General features: G+C 34.9%; 4 protein-coding genes and 1 long non-coding RNA gene across 5 annotated transcripts in view; 2 read left to right on the top strand and 3 right to left on the bottom strand.

Annotated features, from left to right (window-relative positions):
- On the top strand, positions 1 to 3,194 carry LOC133031987 (uncharacterized). Its single transcript, XM_061105794.1, has 4 exons — positions 1 to 591; positions 1,110 to 2,075; positions 2,329 to 2,843; positions 2,948 to 3,194. The coding sequence occupies exons 1-4, from the start codon at positions 1 to 3 to the stop codon at positions 3,087 to 3,089; spliced, it is 2,214 nt and encodes a 737-aa protein (XP_060961777.1). The 3' UTR covers positions 3,090 to 3,194.
- Positions 3,195 to 3,439: 245 nt separating this feature from the next.
- Positions 3,440 to 4,413, bottom strand: LOC133031986 (uncharacterized). The gene is made up of 2 exons (XM_061105793.1): positions 3,826 to 4,413; positions 3,440 to 3,523 (listed from the first exon to the last, which is right to left on the bottom strand). The coding sequence occupies exons 1-2, from the start codon at positions 4,411 to 4,413 to the stop codon at positions 3,440 to 3,442; spliced, it is 672 nt and encodes a 223-aa protein (XP_060961776.1).
- Positions 4,414 to 4,456: 43 nt separating this feature from the next.
- LOC133031985 (uncharacterized) lies at positions 4,457 to 6,917 on the bottom strand. The gene is made up of 4 exons (XM_061105792.1): positions 6,767 to 6,917; positions 5,415 to 6,261; positions 4,946 to 5,321; positions 4,457 to 4,648 (listed from the first exon to the last, which is right to left on the bottom strand). Exons 1-4 carry the CDS (start codon positions 6,768 to 6,770, stop codon positions 4,457 to 4,459), a joined length of 1,419 nt encoding a protein of 472 aa, XP_060961775.1. The 5' UTR covers positions 6,771 to 6,917.
- Positions 6,918 to 14,761: 7,844 nt separating this feature from the next.
- Positions 14,762 to 19,504, bottom strand: LOC115703193 (extra-large guanine nucleotide-binding protein 1). The gene is made up of 8 exons (XM_030630713.2): positions 17,655 to 19,504; positions 17,410 to 17,547; positions 17,205 to 17,309; positions 16,848 to 17,027; positions 16,436 to 16,610; positions 16,061 to 16,302; positions 15,697 to 15,860; positions 14,762 to 15,580 (listed from the first exon to the last, which is right to left on the bottom strand). Exons 1-8 carry the CDS (start codon positions 18,726 to 18,728, stop codon positions 14,977 to 14,979), a joined length of 2,682 nt encoding a protein of 893 aa, XP_030486573.2. The 5' UTR covers positions 18,729 to 19,504; the 3' UTR covers positions 14,762 to 14,976.
- Positions 19,505 to 21,488: 1,984 nt separating this feature from the next.
- LOC133032559 (uncharacterized) overlaps positions 21,489 to 24,044 on the top strand; it is a 45,501-nt gene continuing 42,945 nt past the window's right edge. The window contains exons 1-2 of the long non-coding RNA XR_009685178.1: positions 21,489 to 21,837; positions 22,699 to 22,761. This is a non-coding gene — a long non-coding RNA (uncharacterized LOC133032559). The remainder of the gene's footprint in view (positions 21,838 to 22,698; positions 22,762 to 24,044) is intronic.

The raw sequence follows: 24,044 nt of genomic DNA, 5'->3' as shown, positions 1-24,044 counted from the left end.
ATGAGCGGTGGTCCTTCGTCAGAAGAATTGACTGCACAATGTGATTCTGATTGGATCTTGCGAGACTATCTCAACAACTCAAAAAGGGTGACCTTTAAAACCCTTTGGCTAGCGTTTGAGGCTTGCGATGTGGCTGACGATGTATACAAGCTGGGGTTGTGTGCATTTGTCGAGGGTGTTCTGCTGTCACGGGCCGAGGGTGTGTATATCTGGATAGATATGCTAAAGTTGGTAGAAAATGAAGAGAAGTTCTTCGAGTATCCTTGGGGTCTTCTTTCTTATCAGAAGTTGTTGTCTTCCACAACTAAGAATATGCAACAACTTAGGCAAAACTACATGGATAAGAACGATAAGACCAAGAAGAAACACAAGAAGGATAAAAAGGTTACTCAACCTGAAGCGAAGTACAACGTGTACGGATATGCTCCTGCGCTGCAATATTGGGCATTTGAGGCCATGCAAGTTTTGGGGAAGAAGTATGGCCAGTGCAAAGGGACTCGATTCCCTCGAATGTTGAACTGGAGCACCCCCGACACAGTCACGAAACATGATGTGAAGCAAGCTGATGTGGCTGCACTCTTTGAGAAAAGGGTACGTGAATCTTTTTCTATTTTAGCGCAATTATTTTTTGCTTTAAGTTTAATCTGTGTTATATGCGATATTTGATGCGATATTTTGCGATATTTGTGCGATTTACTTTACAGTGCATTATTAATGTTCAGTGATTAATAAGTTTTTTGGCGACTTTGTGCGATCATAGTGCGATGTTGTGCGATTTTACTTGCATTGCTTATAAATTTTTACTTGCATTTGTTTTATTTGTTTAGCGACTTTATGCGATTCTTGTGCGATTGTTGTGCGATTTCTTGGATGTCTCATGTTTTCCACTTGTATTTTTTGATATTTTTGTGCGACTGTATGCGATTACTGTGCGATTTTGTGCGATTTTAGATTACAGTAGCAATATAGTTTTCTATGTATATGTAGTAGTTTTTTGGCGATATAGTGCGATTTTTGTGCGATATGTATGCGATTTTTTAGTTTTACGCGATTTATTTGCGATTTGTGTGCGATTTATTTGCGATTTACCATGATCTTTGTTTTTGCAGATGGTTGTGCTTCAAATCTTGTATCCTCGGAATTGGGAGGTTGATTACTGGAAGGACAATTGTGAGGGTGAGGTCCCCACAGTGGAAATGGGGTTGGATGAGGTCGAAGAAACACAAGCCGGGGCGCAAGATTCGACCGCATTTGAGACCCAAGCCCAACGGGTCGCAGAATATGTGGAAAGGTCCAAAATTATTCCCCCATCCCCACCCAAGGAAACAGCAGACGCCTCCACATCTGCCACCGTGCCCCCAACCCCTGCGACTGTGCCCCCAAGCTCTACTCCACCCAATGACTCCGACTACCTCTTGTTGGCTAAGAGATTGGAGAAGGTAGAAGCGCAACAAGTTGCGATTCTTACTGCCCAGACTGAGATGAAGGCTGACTTCAAGAGAAGTCAGAAAGAGATGAAGAATCTTATCATGGATCAAATTGCGACCGTGATAAGTTTGTTACAGAAGCAGCCTTCGGAGCCGACACAACCATCAGGGCCGGCACAACAATCAGACCCCACACATCCATCCGACCCGGCAGAGCCATTACAGACGGTACATCCATCACCGCCGACATATGATGATGATGATGATGTCTACCCAGAAGATTGGCAACCTGACGCATGTGACGTTCCTTCTACTCCTGCAAACGCCATTGTCATTTCGCTGGGTGATACTGAATCTCAGGATGTGGAAGAGTTGCAGGGGCCACCAGATGGAGTGGAGTTCTGTAGGATTAGGCGAAAGCGGAAGCCGGTTTTCTTGAATGACTACACTGCTGGGAAGAAGAAACAACGACATGGGCCCGTGGTAGTAGACACCCTGAAACCGGCGGACGCCCGACTGTTAAAATTTTTCCAGAAGTGGATCACTTATGCTAGGGACAATGGCCGTCCTAGGGATGTTCACACTGGCGAAGCCACTAGATCGTGGTTCGTGAAGTTGATGGTGCTGAACGAATGGCTCGAAGATGCTGTAAGTTATTTCTTAACAGAATTAATTTATTGTGTTTTTTATTGTTTGTGCGACTTATATGCGACTTACATGCGATTTATATGCGATTCATACTCACTCTAAGTATAATCTGGTTTATGCGACTTTATGCGATTTGAATGCGATGTTTGTGCGATTTTTGAGACAATTTTGGTAATTTGCTGTGCGACTTGTATGCGATTTGTTATGCGACTTTTATGCGACTTCTTTCTAACTGTTTTCATTTGGAACACAGCAAATTGATGCCATGGCGCACTTATTGAGAAGAAGACGGACCCTATACCCAGAAGTCTACACCCGAAAAGGTGTAGTTTTGGACACATCTGCTCCACAATTCTTTTCCATGTTTTGGAATATGTGTGAGGGTGACAGGAGCAAGATGAAATGGGATGAGAGCGTCATGAGTTACGTGCAGGGGATACCGCACAGATACTTGCCATGTTGGGAGAAGCAGGAGTACATATACTTTGTGTTGCACCTTCCGAAAGAGCGCCACTGGGTGGCAGTTGAGGTGGATATCGAGAACTGGGAGATCATTGTATATGATTCTGATATCGGTGCCACCGTTGAGGCAGCCATGGAGTCATATTTGAAGCCTTACAGCGACCTCTTTGCAAATCTAATTCGAGATAGCGGTTATTTCCAATACAACAATTATGTACATCCGGTGGAGTTGGGCGATCTCAGTCAGCTCCTACCCCTCCATTATAGACGAGCTACCTCGGAGGTTGTACCACAAACGAACAGCAGGTGAATCTCTTTTTCTTTTGTATATTTTGAGTAATTTATTTAATTTTGCACTCCATTATGAATTACTTAACTTAATTGTTGCTAACATTTACTTTTTTTTTTAGTGGCAATTGTGGAGTGTATGCCATGGAGCACATTGAGCACTTGATGCTGGATCGGTCGTTGGAGCATGTGCATGATGATAACATGCTCACCTTTAGACATAGGTGGTGTGTGGACCTATTTTACCAGAACTTAACGTGGTAGTTTTTTGAAGGTTTTTACATTGTTAATCTTGTACACATAAACTCCCATTTTGTAATTGTATTATAATCTCACCAAATTTATATATAACAAGTAAATTTAAAGCTATTTAAATTGTTGCTTGTATCAATTTATTTCTTTTTTAAATTTTTCATAAATACTGTGAAAAGATGACTTCTTGATAAATTATTTCGCTAGGAATCGCATTAAAATCGCACATTCATCGCGCATAATATCGCCAAAATACACAAACTAACAAATCTAGATTTCTTCACATCGCAGAAAAATCGCACCATAATCGCACAATGTCGCCAAAAATACAGAACCAAAGCAAACTCAAAAACAGGATCCTGTCAGTTAACATCGCACAAAAATCGCACCATAATCGCACAAAGATCGCCAATCAATACAGAAACGAGCAACCAAAAAACAAGATCCTGTCAGTTAACATCGCACAAAAATCGCACAATAATCGCAGGATATCGCCAAAATACAAAACACACTACAAACTAGCTCCTGTCAGTTATAAATCGCACATTAATCGCATAATGTCGCCTAAAATCGGTAAACAAACCAAAAAATTATTAATCTAGGAGAAAAAAGCACAATATCCAACAACCAGCAATACAACACATATTCATTTAAAAATTGGAGAAATGGTTCAAACTCGAGCTTTGCATGTAGCTCTGTTGTGCCCTGAACCGTGACATAGCGAACAATGACGAGGTTCCACTACCACCTGACCACTAGACGGTCGACGCTTCGTCGGTCTTCTACCTGCATTGCTCTTCCTAGGCCGACCTACTGGTTTTTTCTCCACTGGTACCCCGATTCTTATGTTCTTGATATGTTCCGGTAGTACCCACTCATCCTCCTCGCCAACAATATTAATTGTGGCATCGTAGGTTTTCTTCCACGTTTCTTTAGTGTAATATGGAGAGCAAAGTGTGTACACGCTCACATTCTGACTAACTGCTGCGGCACATGCATGTGGACAAGGGATTTTCAGCATTTGGAAAAGTCCGCAAGTGCATGTTCTCTCCACTAAGTTCACATCACCACCTCTCTCACCTTGAGGACTCGTACCAACGTTGAACAATTGGGCACCATTACGAAGGACACTCCTGAACATACCATCTTTGTGTTGATCCTTTAAATCATTTTCAAAAGTAGTAGCCAAAGGAGTAGCGCACTTACTAGCCTTTTCGAGACGAGAAGCAAACCAATTTTGAAGTGTGAACCTGATGAAGTCAACCAAAATAGTTACTGGATATTTTCTGAATTCTTCTGTCACCTTGTTGAAGCTTTCGGCAGCGTTGCTTGTCATTATGTTGTACCGATCGCCTGGACAATAAGGACGAGCCCACTTTTCAAACCCTATTTGCTCGACGTATGTAGCAATGGGCAGGGTCCATCTGTTTCAAGACCTCAAAATGCCTATCACATTCCGTCTTGTTCCATGCGTAAGCTGCAAGCCATATTTGCTTGTTGCATACATCAGCCTTAAACTTGTGATTGACATTCATAAGTAATATGCTTGAAGCATGCACAGTGGCATGCTTCTGGGAAAACAACAACAACAACATGTTCAATGCTTTGATGCCTATCCGATATGAACATAAGATTTTCAACCGACCAATGGCTTCCTTCAACTTCCGCAAGAAATACTTCCAAGAGTCATGATTCTCACCGTCAACAATTGCAAAGGCTACCGAAACAATTGGTTGTTTGCATCGTACGCAACAAAGAACTCAACAGTGTTCCTCCATACTTCGTCTTCAAGAATGTTCCGTCGATACTAATCACAGACGACAATACTTAAATCCCTTCCTACAAGCATCGAGTGACCGAAACAGTACTTGAACCGAAGTTATCCTCGCCGACAATGTCGGTAATAGTGCTCGGATTCTTCGTTCCAGCATGTAGAAGTAACCATATAATTTCGTATAAGATTCTGCTGGAGTACCCCTCTTGTACATAACTGCCTTCTCTCTACATCTCCAAGCTTTCTCATAACTCATCTTGATGCCATATTCATCAAACATATCCCTCTGTATGTCTTTTGCTTTGTAGTTAGATCCATCAGATGTGTACTTGTTCTTAATAATGTGACCAATGACCCACGGTGCTGCTTGCCGGTGATCAGAATGTCTAGAATCCAAGTTACATGTGTGTTCGTTGTGAAACACAGTAACCTCAAACATGTCACAAAGTGCCTTCTTCTTCCCCCTTAATCTCCATTTACAATTTTCATCCTTACAAGTAACGTAAAACACATCGCGCCGTACTTACTTACCATCCACTCAAAATTATTTTTCAAAGGCATACCTACCAACTACATTCTTCAATTCTTCCTTGTTTTTGTACAACTTGCCAAGATATATCTCCCCTGAAGGCGTACCACTAAGAGATGTTGTATACACATTATTTTCCTCTATGTCTTCCCTTGTCCACACAAGAGGTTTGAATTTAGTAGAAACTTCAAATTCAGATACAGGAGCACTATCAGAAGGACCTGGCCGACTGCTACTAGTTCCTGGTGTTTGGCGATTCTCACTACGGGGGGGTCTTCTTTGTCGCTCTACTTGGTTGCTTGGAGTTAGTTCCATCCTCAGGGGAGGTACATCTGTAGCCACATCATCATCCACACCCAAATCAACCACAGGATCATTGTTGTAAAAGGGAGCATCGAACTCATCTGAATGATGAAATTCGATACCCACTCTCTCATCATCTACATTAGTGCCAACTTGCTCGTCCAAACCAACCCCCATTTCAGTTTCTGGGACAAAGGTCCCAACAACACTTCTAGGGGTTACATTTCGGGGAGTCTGCTCCAAATTCACATTCTTCTTCACCTTTGTCACAAATAGTGGCAACAAGTTGTCCACACTCATTTTTGCCTTCATGCTCAAGAACACTCGTAGTTGACTATCTTTCACTAAAACCTCAGGTGGAAACTTAGTGCCTTTCATGTACATGTAAAGAACTTCTAACTTCAATTCATACACCAAGGGGTCCACCTCCAACTCTTCATGCAAAACTTCACGCAACTTTTTCAGTGTACAGTCAACGTCCAATATCAATGTCTTACTTTTTGAGGAATCAAATACCCAGTTGAAACCCTCCAAAGTCCAAACGCCATCATACAGTACAGGCACAAATACAGATGAATCTGTCCCAAAGAAATACAAACAGACTTACATAAAAAAATCACTATACTATGTCGCACATAATATCGCACAATATCGCACAATAATCGCTTTACACAAACATGATATAAACCAGTTATGATGTCGCACAATAATCGCACAACAAAGGAAAGAAATCGCATAAAGTCGCACAATATCACATAGTCAACAAAATCGCATAACGATGCACAACATATCGCACACCAATCGCCAAACATCATTATCGCACATAACATCGTATAATAATCGTACAAAGTCGCCAAAATTAATCATGTCATCCCTAACCTCAGATTTCTCATGAAATCGCACAACACATCGCATGATGTCGCATAAAATCGCAAAAAACAAAAAAACCCAGAAAACCACAGACTGTTAGCCACAAACTCTACCTCCATTTCAAGGACACAAAAGTCACATATGACAACTAACAATGTTCAGATCCATGCAATTCAACAAAAAACTACACTATTTACTAAGAAAAACACTTACCCATTGCTTTGTTGAGTGAGGTGGAGGTTGAGGGTGAAAATGGTGGAGGTGGCAGTCGGCCGGGAGAGGGTCGATCGGCGGCAGTGACAAAAAGGGAGTGTGTGTGAAGAGAGAGAGAGAGTGCGTGAAGAGTGAGAGAGAGTGAAAGAGAGAGAGAGAGAGTTCGTGAAGAGAAGAGAGAGAGAGAGTGCGTGAATGAAGATGAGAGGGAGAAGAGGCAAATTTTTTGGGTTAGAGGAGAGGGGTATTTTGGGGTCACTATTAAAAGATGAGAATAGTTATAAAATTTTTAAAAGGGTAGTATAATTAAACACCACCTCTAATGTTTAAGCATAATTTATCAAATTTCCCTTTGTAATTTAGATCTTCTTAGTTATTACTTACTTCACTTAAACCTTTTCCGATTATGGTAACTGAAGTTTTATTTCTTTTAGGTACTCTATTACAAAGATCTGTATTACATGTATTGTTTATTTTTGACTATGAGGAAGTGGATTTTTTTATTAGGAAACATATAGCGTGACAAATTATTGTTCATATATTGAATAATTATTTTTGATTAATGGGATTCATATATATATATATATAACTGTGTATATTGAATTCTTTATTCAAATAATTATTTTTGATTTTTACGTGATTATTTATTGTTCATATATCTAGAACCCTATTTGATTAAAGTTAAGATTATAAGATTAATTAATTTGTGATTTCTTCTTATACACATAATAATAATCTCATATAATAACTACTAATATTTTTTTTTAATTTTTTTTAATTGTATCACTTTCAAATAACATAGAAAAAAACTAGCATAAAATTTAGTATACATAGCTCGCACGTCGCTTTTTACTAGTCTTTTTAAATGTTCGTATAATCCTATTTCAAATAGGAAACAAATACTTCTGCGTGTCGAAATATTATTGGTCCAAATTATTATTTTAATTTTAACAAATAAAAATAAATAATAATAATAATAATAATAATAATAATAATAATAATAATAATAATAATACAACGTAATTAATAGTTAAAATTGATAAAAAAAATGACTTGATTAAAAAACTCCTAAAATTTATTGATGAATAAAAGGAAAAAAAAAATTCCAACCAAAAAAAAAGGAAAAAAAAATAAAAGGAAAAAAAAATGAGAACACACTAGTTTAATATATCGAGTGAAAAAAAAAATTAGAGCAATAATAATATTAGTGCGGAAACTGTCAAGATTTAAATGAGATTTAACTTTAAAAAAATAATAATTAAAATTAAAAATTAATAAATTTTTTAATTATTAATATTATTTTATTTTTAAAAATAAATATATAATTAAATATTATTATAATATGTATAAAATTTTAATTGTATACAAGCAATCCTATTGCAAGAGTATACACCTTACATGATCTAAAATCAATTGTAAAAAAAAGTTCCATATCGGTAGGGAACTTTTGCTAGTTCCTACCACAATCTTGCCCTATATACATATAGGTAATACTATGGTAGGACCTAGCAAAAGTTCCCTACCAGTAGGAAACTTTTTTTTTTTTAACGTTGATTTTAGATCACGTGGTTATTATAATGTAAGGTATATACTTTTACTATAGGACTGCTTGTATACAATTAAAACTTTATACATATTATAATAATATATTTATTATAAAAAATAAAATAATATTAGTAATTAAAAAATATATTAATTTTTATTTTTTAATTATTATTATTATTATTTTCTAAAATTAATTTAAATTATTTTTATATAGATATTTATTTTCAAAAATTCTTCTGATGTATGATCGCTTGAATGATTTTAAATGCTCTTTAATTGGAACCGTACCAACTTGCTTCTCTTAAACTCAATTTTTTTGGCAAAAAAAAAAAAAACAATATCAAACCGAATTAATTAACTTTTTTTTATAAGTGACGTCTCAAAAGAGCAGCCAAATAACAAGATAAAAGCCACTGAAAAAACAGTCAATAACACCAGAACTACGACAACCTAAAAGTAAAACAAAGAAAAGACTAGATATAAACATAAAAAAAATCATCAGTAAATTATGAAAAGCAAAAAAAAAATAAGTTTAGAAAAAATAATTCTTTTTTGAAAATAAATACCAATATAAAAATAATTCAAAATAACTTCAAAAAAAATAATTCAAAATAAAAATTAATAAAATTTTTAATTATTAATATTATTTTTTTAAAAAATAAATATCATTAAATATTATTATAATATGTATAAAGTTTTAATCGTATACAAGCAGTCCTATCGTAAGAGTATACACATTACATTATAATAAGCACATAATCTAAAAGGGAAATTTGAGTGTCTATGCATTTTTTATACCCAAATTAATTATCTAAACTAATACTTATAACTCTTGAAAAAATAGGACTACTTTTACCTAAACCCCAAAATACCCCCTCATTATTCTCAACCATTTCTCTCTCTTCCTCCTTTCTCTCTCAAATCAAACCCACCAAAACACAGTGCCGATCCACCTGCCTTCCACCCAAAACCAACCATCGCACGAGCTGAACGGCGAACGCCACCTCCGACCGAGACGCCGACGGAGAGCCAACCGAACCCACACCTCCACCACCTCCGACCCTCTCTGAAATCTGAAAAAAAAAAAAAAAAACTCGTAGCCGATGGTCGGACCTTGGGAGTCCGATGGGGTCCGATTGGCCTGACCCCATCGGACCCCAAGGTCCGACCATCGACCTCTCTCGAAATCTAAAAAAAAAAAAAAAAAAGAACCACAGTCCGATGGCTGGCAAAAATCAAAATGGTCCGAATTTGAAAAGAAAGAAAGAGAGAAAAAAAAAAGAAAAGGCACACCACATTAGTGTCTGAGCTATACACACGCAAGTTGTATAAATTAAAATTGAAAAAGTAATTTTTCTTTTTTAAAAAAATTAAAATAGTTATACTCAGAGAGAAAAGAGAAGGAATAATTATTAATTATTAATTTAATTATAATAAATTTGTCATTTAATTATTAAATAGGATTAGAAAAAAAGCAGAATATGAGGAATTGGGATCCGAGAAGGAGAAAGAGAAGAAGAAGGAGAAGAGGGTGGGTTGTGTGGTTGTGGGAGACTGGCCGTGCCTCTGTCTGTGATTGTCACAGTCGTGGCTACGAGAGGTGGGCTCCGTTGCCGGTTGCCTGGGTCAGGTCCTGGGTTTCCCCTTTTATATTACAGTTTACAACCACTAATCCATGTTCGCCATTTTCTAGTTTCTTCTTCTTCTTTTTTTTTTTTTTTTTTTTCGTATTTCGTAGAGAGGTCTCGATGGTCGGACTGGTCCGATGGGGTCCGACATCGGACCCCATCTGACCCCAAGGTCCGACCATCTACCGTGGTTTTTTTTTTTTTTTTTCTTCAGATTTCAGAGAGGGTCGGAGGTGGTGGAGGTGTGGGTTCGGTTGGCTCTCCGTCGGCGTCTCGGTCGGAGGTGGCGTTCGCCGTTCAGCTCGTGCGATGGTTGGTTTTGGGTGGAAGGGAGGTGGATCGGCAGTGTGTTTTGGTGGGTTTGATTTGAGAGAGAAAGGAGGAAGAGAGAGAAATGGTTGAGAATAATGAGGGGGGTATTTTGGGGTTTAGGTAAAAGTAGTCCTATTTTTTAAAGAGTTATAAGTATTAGTTTAGATAATTAATTTAGGTATAAAAAATGCATAGAAACTCAAATTTCCCATCTAAAATCAATGGTCAAAAAAGTTCTCTACGGTAAAATTTTTTTACTAGGTCCTATCATAATCTTGTTAAATATCTATTCTATATAAAGTGTGCCTATATAACTGAAATTCTTGGTTTATGAGAAATTCATGGGTGACTTTTTATTTTTATTTAATAAAATAATAAAATATTATTTATATATAATAAAATAATAATAAAACAAATCCTATTGATGTTTGAACTGATATTTAGTATATTTCAACTCTATATATAATCACAACTATAACTCTAGAAATAAAAAATATATATATAAAATAAATTGAACCTCAAACCGCATATACAATTAGTTTGTTGAGAGAGATTAGGAAAAGAACGAATTATATATGAAATTTTTTTACCAAATCGTTTAGGTTTTCTCTAGCTATTTATCTTCATTTATATATTTTTTTTTCAATCGCAGTCCACTCCCACTATTCAATGAACAGAGCAAGCAAATTCTTATTGCCGTCTAGATGGATGAGTGAATCTGCGAAAAATGGAGGATCTGACGCAAATTCGCTGTGAGAAATTTAAAAAAATCGTCCCCCAATTTTAGGTTCTGATCCAATTGGGTCTTCTTTTTATTCGTAAATCATCCCCCAATTTTTAAGATTAATTTTTCATTTTCTAACATTTTGAGATTTTTGTCTCCTTATTGAATCTTTTCAAATCTGCATTGTTTCTATCAAAATTAATGAGCTCACATCGTTGTTGTGTTATACGGAGACTAAACTATGTCATTTGTTATGTTTAACCTTCACATCAAAAAACATGTTATATTCTATATTTGGATTATGTTAAAAATTTGATCTTATGAAGAATACGTTTAATTAGCTTAATGTGTTTTACTATGCAGTATATTCATACACAGTCCTTCTGTTTCTTTTCTATCTTTGAAAGGATAGTTAATAAATATAATATATAGCTTTTTTTTTTTTGAAATAATATATAGCTTTTTTTCACTCTCTCTAATATGAAATAACAAAAAAAAAAACTGAATTATCCATGCGCGTTGGGTCCACATGAGTCAAAAAAAAATCATAAAATTATCCTTTACAAAAATGTACACTGATATTTTTTAAATTTTTTTTTTGATGATCTTAAAAAATATTATAAAAATAATATCAAAACAAAAAAAAATTACTTACCCTAATTTCGTTTTATCTTAAGAAAAAAGAAAATTAATTTTATACACAAAAAAATTATTCCACAAAAAAAAACATCAATTATCAAAAGCAGTAAAACTAGCAAAAAAATGGACATAGTTTTCACTTTTTGTCGACACTACCATATTCAATTTATCAACGAAAAAATGGACAATCTAGATATATGCGGACCCGGCAATAATGAAAAAGTTCAAAATATAAAAATTACACTATTGTTTCTATCGAAGCAAATGAAGATTGAAATCTACCAATGACTATGATTAGTTTTCTTATCTACAATTTTTAGACAAATGCTATCTTCAATTATCAATAATTTAGAGGATTTTTAATTTTCTTTTTATCTTACACCCATTTAAGTAATGTTTCTTTAAGTATTGGAACATCAATTTTTAATTTATTTTTGGATTAACTTAAGAACATATTTAAATCATCAAGCTTTCTTAAACACTAATATATTGCATTTGGTATTCACTTTTAATTGACAACATTATAAAATATAATATTTAGATACACATAATAATAATCTCACCTAATAATTAATAATATTTTTTCTTTAATTTTTAATTGTATCACTTTCAAATAACATACAAAAAACTAACATAAATTTAATATACGTGTCTCGCACGTAGTTTTTTGCTAGTATATATATATATATATATATTTATGGTATGAGCCCCAAACTTTTTTTTTTCATTTGGTGAATCACAAAATAAATATATTCCACCCATACTCTAATTCCTATCAATAAGAAAATATCTGATCTCAGAAAATATCTAGATAAAAGTTGGAAAAGCTCCAAGAAAAAAATAAAATAAAAGTCTCCCGTCGCTAGTTTGAAAATTCTGTGCTAAAATTTACAATTGTCTTTGAACCAATGATAATATTTTTTATTTATTATGAACTGTATAATTGGATGATGACGAGTTGGGTAGCTCCCACAGCTAACCTTATCGTTTTAAGTTGTCACTCTCGCCTTTCATATTTTGGGACTGTTAGGCTCCATTAATTTACAAAATTTCCCTCAATTTTTCAATAAATAAATAAAAAATAAATTAAGTGTCCTTTTTTAAACATTCGGTGATGTTCATCTCTGCATTAGTTATTAGTTATTATGTCCAAATTAACAATTAGTGTTATCATCCTATACATTTAAATCAAGTAATCATCTATATTCACAAATCATTTATAACACTTAAGAATTGCTAAAAAGTATTACTAGTATTTAACACTCTTCTCAGTATCATACTGCTATTAATGTAATTAAGTATTTTTTTTTATAACTTAATAAAATAACTTTTAAAAAATATCTCTAAGCAATCGTAGGTTTCACTTATAAAAAATACTAGATAATATTAATACTCAATAACAATATTTTAAAACATTTTATAATAACTAATTAGTCTAGAATTTATGTGATCTTCTTTTACTTTTGAAAGTTACTTAAAAATAACATTCGTAACATGAAAAAAAAAACTAATACTATTTTAAATTATTTTATCACTAATTAATTTTTTAAGAAAATATATGTAATTATAAAATTTAATTAAAAAGTATATGTTTTTTTGGGAGTGGATCATTATTTGAGTATTTTTTTGTAACAAAAAGCGTCAAATCTAATGTGAAGGAGTGACAAAATAGAAAGAGTAATTTATAGTAAAATTTTTTTATATTTTAATTTTTATACATTTAACTTTTTTTTTTTGTAACAAAATATTTTTATGTTTATTTTTCTTTGTTAATTTGATACGACAGTTAAATATTACCGTTAAATATCAATTAGATTACTACTGTATATATCTGTGTATATATAATAGTAAAATCTCGAAGTCGATACAATAGTAATCCATTTAATATTTAATGGTATTATCTAAGTGAAACCTTAAATTTTTTTTACAAAAATAAATAAACTTAAGAGGATTTTGTTAAAAAAAATAAAAAATTTAAGTGTATAAAATTTTAAATATAAAAGAATTTTGCTCCAAATTTTTCAAATAAAAAATAATAATATGTTAAATAACGTGTGTAATTTGACAAAGCGATGTCTCTAAGGGAATCATTTCCATCTCAAAGAATAGTAAACACAGAAAACAGACACGTTGCCCAATTGGGGTTCGCATATTCCAATTTCAATATTGATACTGTGTGCTATTTCGTATATTCCAAAACCCAAAACTTTCAAATCTTGTGCCTATAAACTATTGACGCTAGTAGTAATTCTCATATACATTCCATCCCACTTGCGTTCATTGTTTTATTTTTTCCCTATATAAGACTCCACTTCTCCTTCTTACTTTATCGTCAAACAAAAAAGGTTTCAAAATTATATAAAAGAAAAATGTCAGCCGTGGTGGAGATGTGTATGAATGAGCTGGGAAAGCTCGGCCAGAAGGTCGGAGCAGCCGGAAAACGCCGCCTGGTTTTGTTGTCGTCGAAGCCCAAACAAGATGAAAACCAACATGAATCTCAAAACGAGGAGAACATTAAGGCTGCTGCTTCTTCTTCTTCTTTTAGTTCTAGTACTCTCTCTGAAGATACTGTTTTTTTGCTCATGGACCGTTTTGCCCCTGTGTGATAATTTCATCTTCTTCTCTTCTTTAATTATGTATCAGTATGTTCTGTAGTAGCAGCTTCTTCACTTTGTTGTATGGTGGTTTTTAATTGGTGTAAATATCACCAGCAAGCTTAATTTTCTGTGTATATTAGGGTCATTTGCTCAACAAATAATATAATCATTTGAATCTTTATATTGTGTTAATATACTACAGCTTTCCTCTTTCGATTTCAGAAAGAGAAAAAGAATATATATGTTTCGTATTATAATACCACAATCAATTTTGTTGTACGATAAAGTTTTGTGGCGATGGTTTTATAAAATATGAGACTTGTTTAGAATCAAATTTTAGATGATTGGCACCTATCATTTTTAGCCATTTACCATTGGAAACAGACAAAGATGTGTTACTGAATTTACCAAGATTTTCTGAGGTTGCTACCATTGTGCTTTTGTGCAAAAAAAAAAGGAAAAAAAAAGCTAAGATTGGGCTATCTATGTCGAATAGGATTAAGGTTTATCTAATCTTTAGTTTTTACGTTTGAATCATGAAAAGATGAGATGCTTCCAAAAAATTAACAACTACAGAGTAATTTTACACATATATTTATAAAAAAGATGAACCGTGAAAATAAAAAATAAAAAAACTATCTTTCTCATCTTGTGCTCCATCCACATTGGCATATGCATTAGCCTGCCCTTGTATATATATACAAAAGAAATTTGTATTACAATATATCTACGTTGATGATCCCAAAAATATAAAAACCTTACGAGTTATGAGGAAGAACTAGCCTCAATGCTAGTAGAAGAAATCTGCTGATCAGCAAGCAATTTTGGTTTTTCTTCAACCCATTTGAGAATCTCGCCACCATATCTAAGAGCTTCATCTACAGTATCGTACTCCAATCCATTAATTAAAGAGACAAAGAGCTTTCTATCAGTCAAAGAATGGAACAATGTTTTGAACTTCATGGCAACATACTGAAATGCTCTGTGAGCCAAAGTGGTGTTATTAGTGTTAGTGTTGCTGCTGCTGCTGCTGCTAGGATTGGAGCTGGTCACTGGCTGGAAGTCCTGAAACCATTCGCAGGTGGAAAGTGGGCAAATCGTGGCACACTCAATCTTCTCCTCTAGCAGATCATACTTGTTGAGTAGTAGAAGGAATTCTTTCTTCTCAAATGACGGGTGAGTTACTATGCTTTCGAAGAGGTGCTTGCTCGCCATCATCTTGTTAACCAGGTCTCCATTTCCATCATCTACAAACTCATCGTAGTCCGATAGAGAAATGCAGAACAGCACTATGTCTACGTCTTCAAACATCTGCAGCCACTTGCAGTTTTCTCCCAAGCTTTTTGGATGAACTCTTATGAGTTGGCACCTGCAGATGACATGCAAAGTGTGGCTAAAGCTTAAGATTGCGACAGAGTAGAGTTAAGATGTCTCACTCCTGATTACCAATATTGGACATGGGCATGGCATAATAGGAGAACTAACCTCATCGTGGGATCACTATGTGAAAGACCGTCCACCATGCTCTCTTGCTCCATCTTTTGACATGAAAACTCTACCGAAGCAACACCGTTGGATGGGGTCATTCCCTCAGCATACAAGATATCCATGTCAGAGGGAGTGTAATCTGCTCTTGAAATCTCAGCAGCCTGTAGAAAAAGAGGGCAATATTCTAGATTAATGAAAGATAAGTTTGTGCTAAATATGTGGGGTAACACTATCAACACATAATAGAGAACAGCCAAACGGTTTTTTCATGCTAGCCAAAATGTGGAGACGTTTGTTTTAACTTTAATCTTTGGCTACTTGCTGAAACTAAAGGAAAGTTGTCATAGGAGCGTAATCTAACCCGGTTTAGGAAATATGAAGCATTTTGGGGAAGCATTTCGAGTTCATTTCTTCGGTTGTATGTTTCTTGAATGGCTGGGTCATTCCACAGATCCTCAACGAACTGTGCATATTCACGAGTAGCAGCTGGAAATATGGCGTCCAAATTACCTGAAGCCATCACTTTAAGCAGCCAATCTGAGAAAGCTTTCAATCGTTTGCCAATTGAATAGATGGTAGTTTGCTCAGTCTCCCCTGTAACCTCTGTAGTTTTAACTAGATAAGTTCAGATATTACTCCAAATTTCCAAAACTTAGATCAAGTGTGTTTTTTAAGTTTGATAAGATGAATGGTACTAAATAAAATCAAAGAAAAATCAATTGTCATTGTACTGTACCTGAAGGACCGGGTTGATTGAGCTTGTCCTTTTCCATCTCAAACAAACATTCCTCTTCGAATCTGTCTCGTCCCTCTAGCAGTATGCCAAGATAGCTGTACAACTTGGCTTGAATCATCCATTTAATGCTTTGCCTTTCGTCTTCAGTGAATGGAACATTGTACAGAAGCTTAGCCTGAAATAAGAAGTTGATATTAGCTTCCATTAGTTCTAGCAAATACAAAATCTTGTTGTTCTTTCTAGTAGTAATCTTCAAAGTGAACTGAAGAAAGAGATTCTTGATTGTTCTACTTCTGAACATGAATTTATGTTTATCCCGGATGCAAATGAAAAAGAGAGTTGTATTCATCATAACCAAGGATCTTAATGACATAAACCATCAGACTAGCACAAGCAGAGAGCAACAACTAACCTGTTTAAATATTGTACTTGTTCCACTCCGATCAGAACCCACTAATAGAAACTTGTAAACTATTTTCTCCTCAAACTGATTTGGTGTTGTGAGAGCGGTGTCCTTTTCTTCCGTTGATGAGTTAGAAGGATCAGAAGGAATTGGCAAAGACAAGACAGCACAAGCTATCTTGACTGTAACCTGTTGAGACCATTATGTAAGGTCCACAGATCATTAAAGTTTCAATGTACAATTTCTCAAACAAACAAAAAAAACAGGTTTCATGTACAGGATTAACTAGCGAAAACAAACATCTACTGCGATGATACTAAGAATGTACTGCAAAAGCCTTGTCATTTCAAAAGATAAACAGCATACTTTATCCCATATTTTGCCTAGGACATTGTTCATTCCTTCTTCTTGATAGGACCCATCTCGGTCTACCCAATAGTGAATATTTCCCTCACAAGGCACACCTGCCAACTGCAATGAAAACCCCAAAACGAGATCATTAATGCAATGGCTAAAGATGTTGATAATCCAATTTAGACAGCAATGATATTTTGTGGATGAACAACCATACCTGCAGTATTCGGCGCTCTATTTTGGTAATCTCTCTATTGTTTATCATAATATTGGTGTTCCCATTGCTAGCATTTTTGTTAATATGACCCCCAATGTTAAGCTGGGGACTAATAATTTGGTTATACACTCGTCCTTGCTGTTCCATAAAGACACGTAATGTGAGCCCATCACAACAATCAAAAACTCAGAAAACAGGACAAATATACCAAACAATTTTTTTCCTTTTCCTTTTTCCATTCTCACCTTTCCCCAAAAGCCTGACACATTATCGTACCAATAAGAACCGGGTTTTAACTTTCTTGGTGGGTTTGAGCAACTCTGCAACCGAACCAACTCTTCTTGACTAAGAGGCTCGCCATTAACAAAGACCAAATTTGAAGGAAGCTGATTGGCTTTACTCAACAACTCCGATTTCATTATCTGCTCTACCTCTAAATCAGTGAGTAATCTCTTAAGCAACCTTGAACGCTTTCCCAGTGTCCATCTTCTTGATTCATCAATCCTATAACCAATACAGGTAACGCATTTTCTTCCTTCAGGCATTGACCCCATAGCTCTGAGCACACAACTGGCACAGTACTTAGCTCCACACACAATGCAAACCTCTTTCTCAGTGAATCGATTCCCTGTATGGCATCTATAACAGGACCCCTTTTTCCCTGTTCTCACGGCTACAGGCCTCTGTTCCACAGCCTGAACCTCACCATACTCACTCCACTCTGTATTCTCAACGACGTCGTTCGAGTCCGGATCGCGGAACGTCACCACTGAAATCCTTCTCACATGGTGAGGAGTCTCACCTCCGCAGTCTTCGTCTTCCGCCTTGTGAGAGAAAACCTCAGACGAGAGACTCCGCGAGCTTAAACCAGATTCCGTCGATTCCCAGTTCGTGGGGTTCATGTAATCCTCAAAACCTTCATTAGCTTCCTCTCCAGCGCCGAGAATGTCATCGGATATTTGTAGGTTGCCAGAAAATCTGAGACTACTCTCTGTTAACCTTGGGTCTTTGTTTGAGTTTGAACGAATCACAGCTTGCGTCACCGCTTCAGGTCGAGTCTCCGCCTTCCTTTTCATGATTGGTTGAATTACCGGGACTGAAGAATCGTTGAGCAGAGAGGCCGAAGCGACCACGGTGGCCGCTGCGGCTGTTGGGATGTGGTCAAAGTCAACGGGGGCAGCGTGTGGAATATTGTAAGTTACGGGAGGGCCATGATATTCCAAGGCTATAGAGTATTCAACGTTAAAAGTATCTTCTTCCTCGTGAACGGGAACTGAAGAAGTGGCTGTTGGACGCAATTTTCTGAAAATGGCTGCCATTGCCGACTACCTCCAAAAAAAAAAAAAAAACAGCGCACGAAATAAAAAGCAATAATTGAAGTATTTAGACAACAAGCGCCATTAACGAAGATATTCCATTTGAGAAGCTTGATGAACGTTGTCCATATTGAGCCAAAACTCCATTCTAAACGTAAACCAGAGACAGAGAGGGGAAGAAGGTGATATATTATTAGTCTTGTTAAAATAATAAAATTAATAATTATTAGCATAGGTTTAGTCGTTATGGTTCCATAAAAGTCAGCAAGTGACAGAGGAGACTGACTACTGGGTGGACTTTGAGACGGCTACAATGAAAGGAACTTGCTCGGAACCCAACTCTATTCATGCGCAAATTTGTAGCGTTTTTGCCACCAAAAACTTGTCTGTTGACTAAGTCAAATTAAATTGAGAGTTCTAGTAAGGACGACTCTTGTTTAGCCATTAATATTGTTGGACGACTTTAATCCTTGAGGGGATAATCATTGCAAAAAAAAAAGTTCTTGAGGATAATATTGTCCACAATGTGCCGTATGTAGAGATATAATGGAAGGCTACCTAGTGTTAACAAAAGGGCTCATTTAGAGGAATTTTCCTCCAAAAGCATATAAGACACGTGTCAACAATAAGAAACGTTGAGTAGGATGCTTCTCATCTTTGAACTCCATGTCATAAAGTCCAGGTTAAGTCAAAACCACCCCGCGTTGACGTAGTCCGTAAGTTAATGAACTGGGCTCGGCCCGTCATAGTTTATACAGCCCAAAAGTATTAAAAAAAAAAAAAATTATATTGTATACTCATTTTATTTTAGGGAAATTTATAAAAATACTAAAATTTGGGTTAACTTTTACAAAAATACTGTCACACGGAAATTTTTTCAAAAATACTGTGTTTTTATAAAACACCAGTAAAATACAAAGTAATATAACTCAAAACAACAGTAAAACACTAGTAAAACACCAGTAGAACACCAGTGAAACTTAACACAGTATACTGCAGTATGAAACTTATAAAAAAAATACAGTAAAAAAATAAAAAATACCGCTTGGCAGTATTTTTGTAAAAAATTAATAAAAGTTAGTATACCATGTATATTTCCCTTATTTTATTTGTTTTAATTTTATGTTTATACTTTAAGATATACTTATTTTTATAGATGATATCCCCATTATACTCCTTAGATTAATATAAATTAAGTGCTAGATTTAAGTGGATAATGAGAGTATATTGGACAACCCACTCATAAAAGCGGTACATTTTAATGAAATTTAATATAAAAGTATTTTTAATTAATAAATACGAAAAAGATGTATTCATCAACTTATCTCGTAAAAAAAAGGGAATATTGTTATAAAATATTATATATAAATGTCTAAATTATCACGCTTGACTTTATTTATTTTTTATTATATAAATTTAGTTTTTTATTCTTTTAGTTATAAATAGAGGTTTATCCTGTTAGAATAAACAACTGAGAAAATTTTCATTTACTCTCTCATTCTATTCTTCTATTTGCTCTCTCTTATTTATTTATTTCTCTATTCTATTCTATATTAATTTTATCAGCATGAGTCTCCACTCAAGCCTCAAAGTAAATATTTTGTTAAAGTTCCTTAGTTGTTTTACGATCAGATACACTAAATATAAATTTATATATATACTCATCTGACTGTTATAAAGAACTAATTTTTTTTTTCTTTTTTATTTATATATTTATATATTATATATGTATGTATATATTTTTATTCTCATATATTTATTATTAAATTCTTATATATATTATATGCTTTTATTATTTATCTATAATATGATAGAGAATATATATAAATTATGCATACATCTTGAAAATTATGCGTACTCGATAAAATTTTACATATATCATAAAGATTATGCAAACATAATATTCATCATAAAGATGACTGAAATATAATAAAAGAGATAAATACATATTCATATATATGTTCTTGTATTCTTTGATGACAATAAAAAGTAGTCTAATATTGATATAAATTTTGGTAAATATTTCCTAAAGTAAATATTTTCTATTTGTCAAAAATATTGTATTTATGTGAATACAACTAAAGAATCATTAAAATAATTATTATTGATACAATTTTATAGTAGGTTTTGAATACCCAAAAAGAATATTAAGAAAATTGTATTGAAACATCAAAGTATAAGAATGACAATGAAAATGACTAATGTTATTTAAACACGTTAGACATGTATTTCTTGTTCATCATTCTCTGTAGAGAATAATAGAAATTAAATTTATTTAATTTTAAAGAGTGTTCATATTCGGTATATTATTCATGTTATTATATATTCTTATTATTTATTTTGCAAGTTGTCTTTTTAGTTCTTGGAAATCATTCTTACATTCTTCTTTCCACTCGAACTTCTTGTTGCCTCAAAGGATGTTGAAGAAGGGAATTGTAATACCCAAAATTAAGAAATGGATTAGCAAAATCCTAATTGGATAATTATGAATAAATTAAGGAATTATATTATTTATATAGTTCAATATATGTGATTTTATATGAAATTTAATATGTTAAAGACCCCGTTGGTGAGCCAGGGGTATTTTGGTAATTATGACCCGAGAAGGGTAAATTGATGAAATTAATTTAATTACGTGCTTAATAGAACTATATTATTATATAGTATGCCTGTGTTTTCTTTTCAAGTGTGTTCTGACAGGTTGACGCGGTATAGTCACAACCGGGAATTTCGGGCCGAACCGGGTTCGGGCCCTAAATGTAAATTGGATTGATTTAATTGGCATTTTATTTGATGAGTGATAATCTGAAATTAATTGTGAATTATTTATGCATGAAATGGCTAAATTACCCTTGTGAGGGTGTATGTGTGAATTTAAGCCATGGGGGCAAAATGGTCATTTGACCATATTTGATTTACATTGATTAAAAGTTATTTTTGGAGAAAAATCAAAGTAATTTTCTGGTTTTCACTCAATCTTGGCCGACCCTTTCCCTCTCTCAAACCCTCTCTTAATTTTCAACCTAAGTTTGTGAGAAATAGCTTGATTTTGTGGTGGATTGTGAGGGAAAATTTGTTGGAAGCTTGGTGCTATCTTGTGCAAGGAATTGAGGTAGCTTTTTCAGTTTTTTAATTGAATTCTCTTGCTGAATTTTATGTTGGAAAAAGCTTGGATAAGTGATTTTGATCTTGATATGCATGTGTTTGGATTTAAGTGTGTTTATGATATTATATCTTTGATCATGCTTGAAGGTTGTTATGGGTGATTTTAGGTTGTGATATTATTAGAAATTATGAGTTAGGTTGATTCTTTAATTAATCTTAGCAGCTGTGAAATTGGTGTAGAGTTTATCCTTGAACTCTAGCTCTTGTATGTGTGTTCATGGAGGAATTTTGCTCAAAGTGTTGAGCTTGTGTTTATCTTGCTTAAATCTGAATTTTTGATGTGTTTAATTGTTGGATTTTAATGCTTGATAATGTGTTTAAATCCTTAGTGTTTGCTAGCTGCTGTAAGTGGTAAATTGAGAATTTGGTTGTGAAAAGCAAGCTTGAGTTTGGTGCTTTAATGACACTTTTTGATTTTTAGTGAAATTATTGTGTTTAAGTTGTGGAATATGTTTATTATGACATATAACGATGCTCTGGAAAGTTTGGTAGTGTTTGGGAAAGATTTGAGTAAGTTTTGGGGGTTTAAAGATTGAAAATTTTCGTGTTCTTTGCCCAGACAACCGAAATTCCGGTTGGTTCAAGGCTGCTCCAACTAGAATTTCGGTTGGAGTTCATCGGGAAATGCTGAATTTTGTTTTGGCCATAACTTTTGACTCGGGACTCCGTTTGGGACGTTCTTTATATCGTTGGAAAGCTCTTTTTGAGCTGTATATGATTATCTGTGATTTGAATGCCAATCTTATATTTTTGTGGAAGTGGATTTAGGGATTAACCCTATTTGTATAAATCTCGGCATTGTGACTAGGATTACCGGCACCTGGTCAGGAGCACCCGGGGATTTAGAATCTCTACTATTGCTGGACATCAGGTAAGACAATGATCAACACGTAGAGTATGCGCAGTGGCGCTTATTGAGAATGATATGCATGAATGTTTAGTTACCGGGATTAGGTTTATTACCCTAATAGGAACGGTCTAATAGCCTAGGGTTATTACCCTAGTAATATATGTGTATAAATTCCATGCCATGTTAATTGAAATGAGATTTAGGGATTATGCGTGTTATAGTGAGATTTCTCTCACCTAGAAACTCGAGACCAGACCCCCACTAGAAGGACACGTATACTCAGTTTTTCCACAGAAAGCTGAGATGTCCCTGAGGGTCTCCTCGAAGTTTTAAACCTCGCTTAAGGTATAACCAGCGAGAGGTGGCGAGCATGACCGAAGTCTAATCGCATCCAAGACAAGAGAGTAGATCGCATATATCGAATATATGCGATCATCCTCCCCTTGTCCTCGTATCAACCAGGAGAACGATTCTCTGTAAGTACGAGTTGATCTTAGGAACCCTACAGCCTTTGTAAAGCGATGTAGACTCGCATGTCTAGGTTCTATCGCCTCAACACACGATGTCTAGAAGAAGCGACTACCTAAAGACGCAGACATAGTGATAACCCTGCGAGTTGTACATCGGAATATGAACAGTCAACTCGCAGGTATGGAAGACGCATGCGTTGATGAACTTAGTAACTGTCATTCATTTATTAATGTTAACGTTGCTTAGTTTTATTATTGAAATTCAATGTGTAAATAATGGATTAACAATGAATGTGATCCTTGTGTAACCGATTGGACACCTGCTTTGTATATAAAGAGGTGATCCACCATGAAATGGCACCTACGAATCCTTTGCTACAGTGGACTAAGCAGATCACAATCTGACTGAACCACTATAATTCTCTGTCTTATTGCTATTTTCCAGTTTTGTTGATCGTTTTCCCATTCCTAGTCGAGTACTCGCCGTTCTAGGTTGAATACTCACACTTGTCAGTTCTCTTAAAATTCTCTTTCGTATTAGTAAAATAATATAATTTGGTGTTGAGAAATTCACTCGACAACATTTGGCGCCGTCTGTGGGAATCGACTAAAAGATTTCATTCATTTCAAAGAACAATAATCATCATGGCTGGAAATCACGCTAACGGAGTTAACAACGGGTCCATCAACATTGGAATGATGAATGTACCGCTATCTGGAGCTGGAGCGCCACCTGTGGACGTCATTAACGGCGGAGTAGGGAGAAGCAATATCAGACCTCTCAACCTATTCCCAGAAACGACTGATCCTCAAGTTGGGGAGGCATCCACGCCA

This window comes from Cannabis sativa, chromosome X, assembly GCF_029168945.1.
Source record: "Cannabis sativa cultivar Pink pepper isolate KNU-18-1 chromosome X, ASM2916894v1, whole genome shotgun sequence".
Lineage (NCBI taxonomy): Eukaryota > Viridiplantae > Streptophyta > Magnoliopsida > Rosales > Cannabaceae > Cannabis > Cannabis sativa.
Note: the sequence above shows the minus strand (reverse complement) of the source record. Positions and strands in the feature narration are given on the sequence as shown.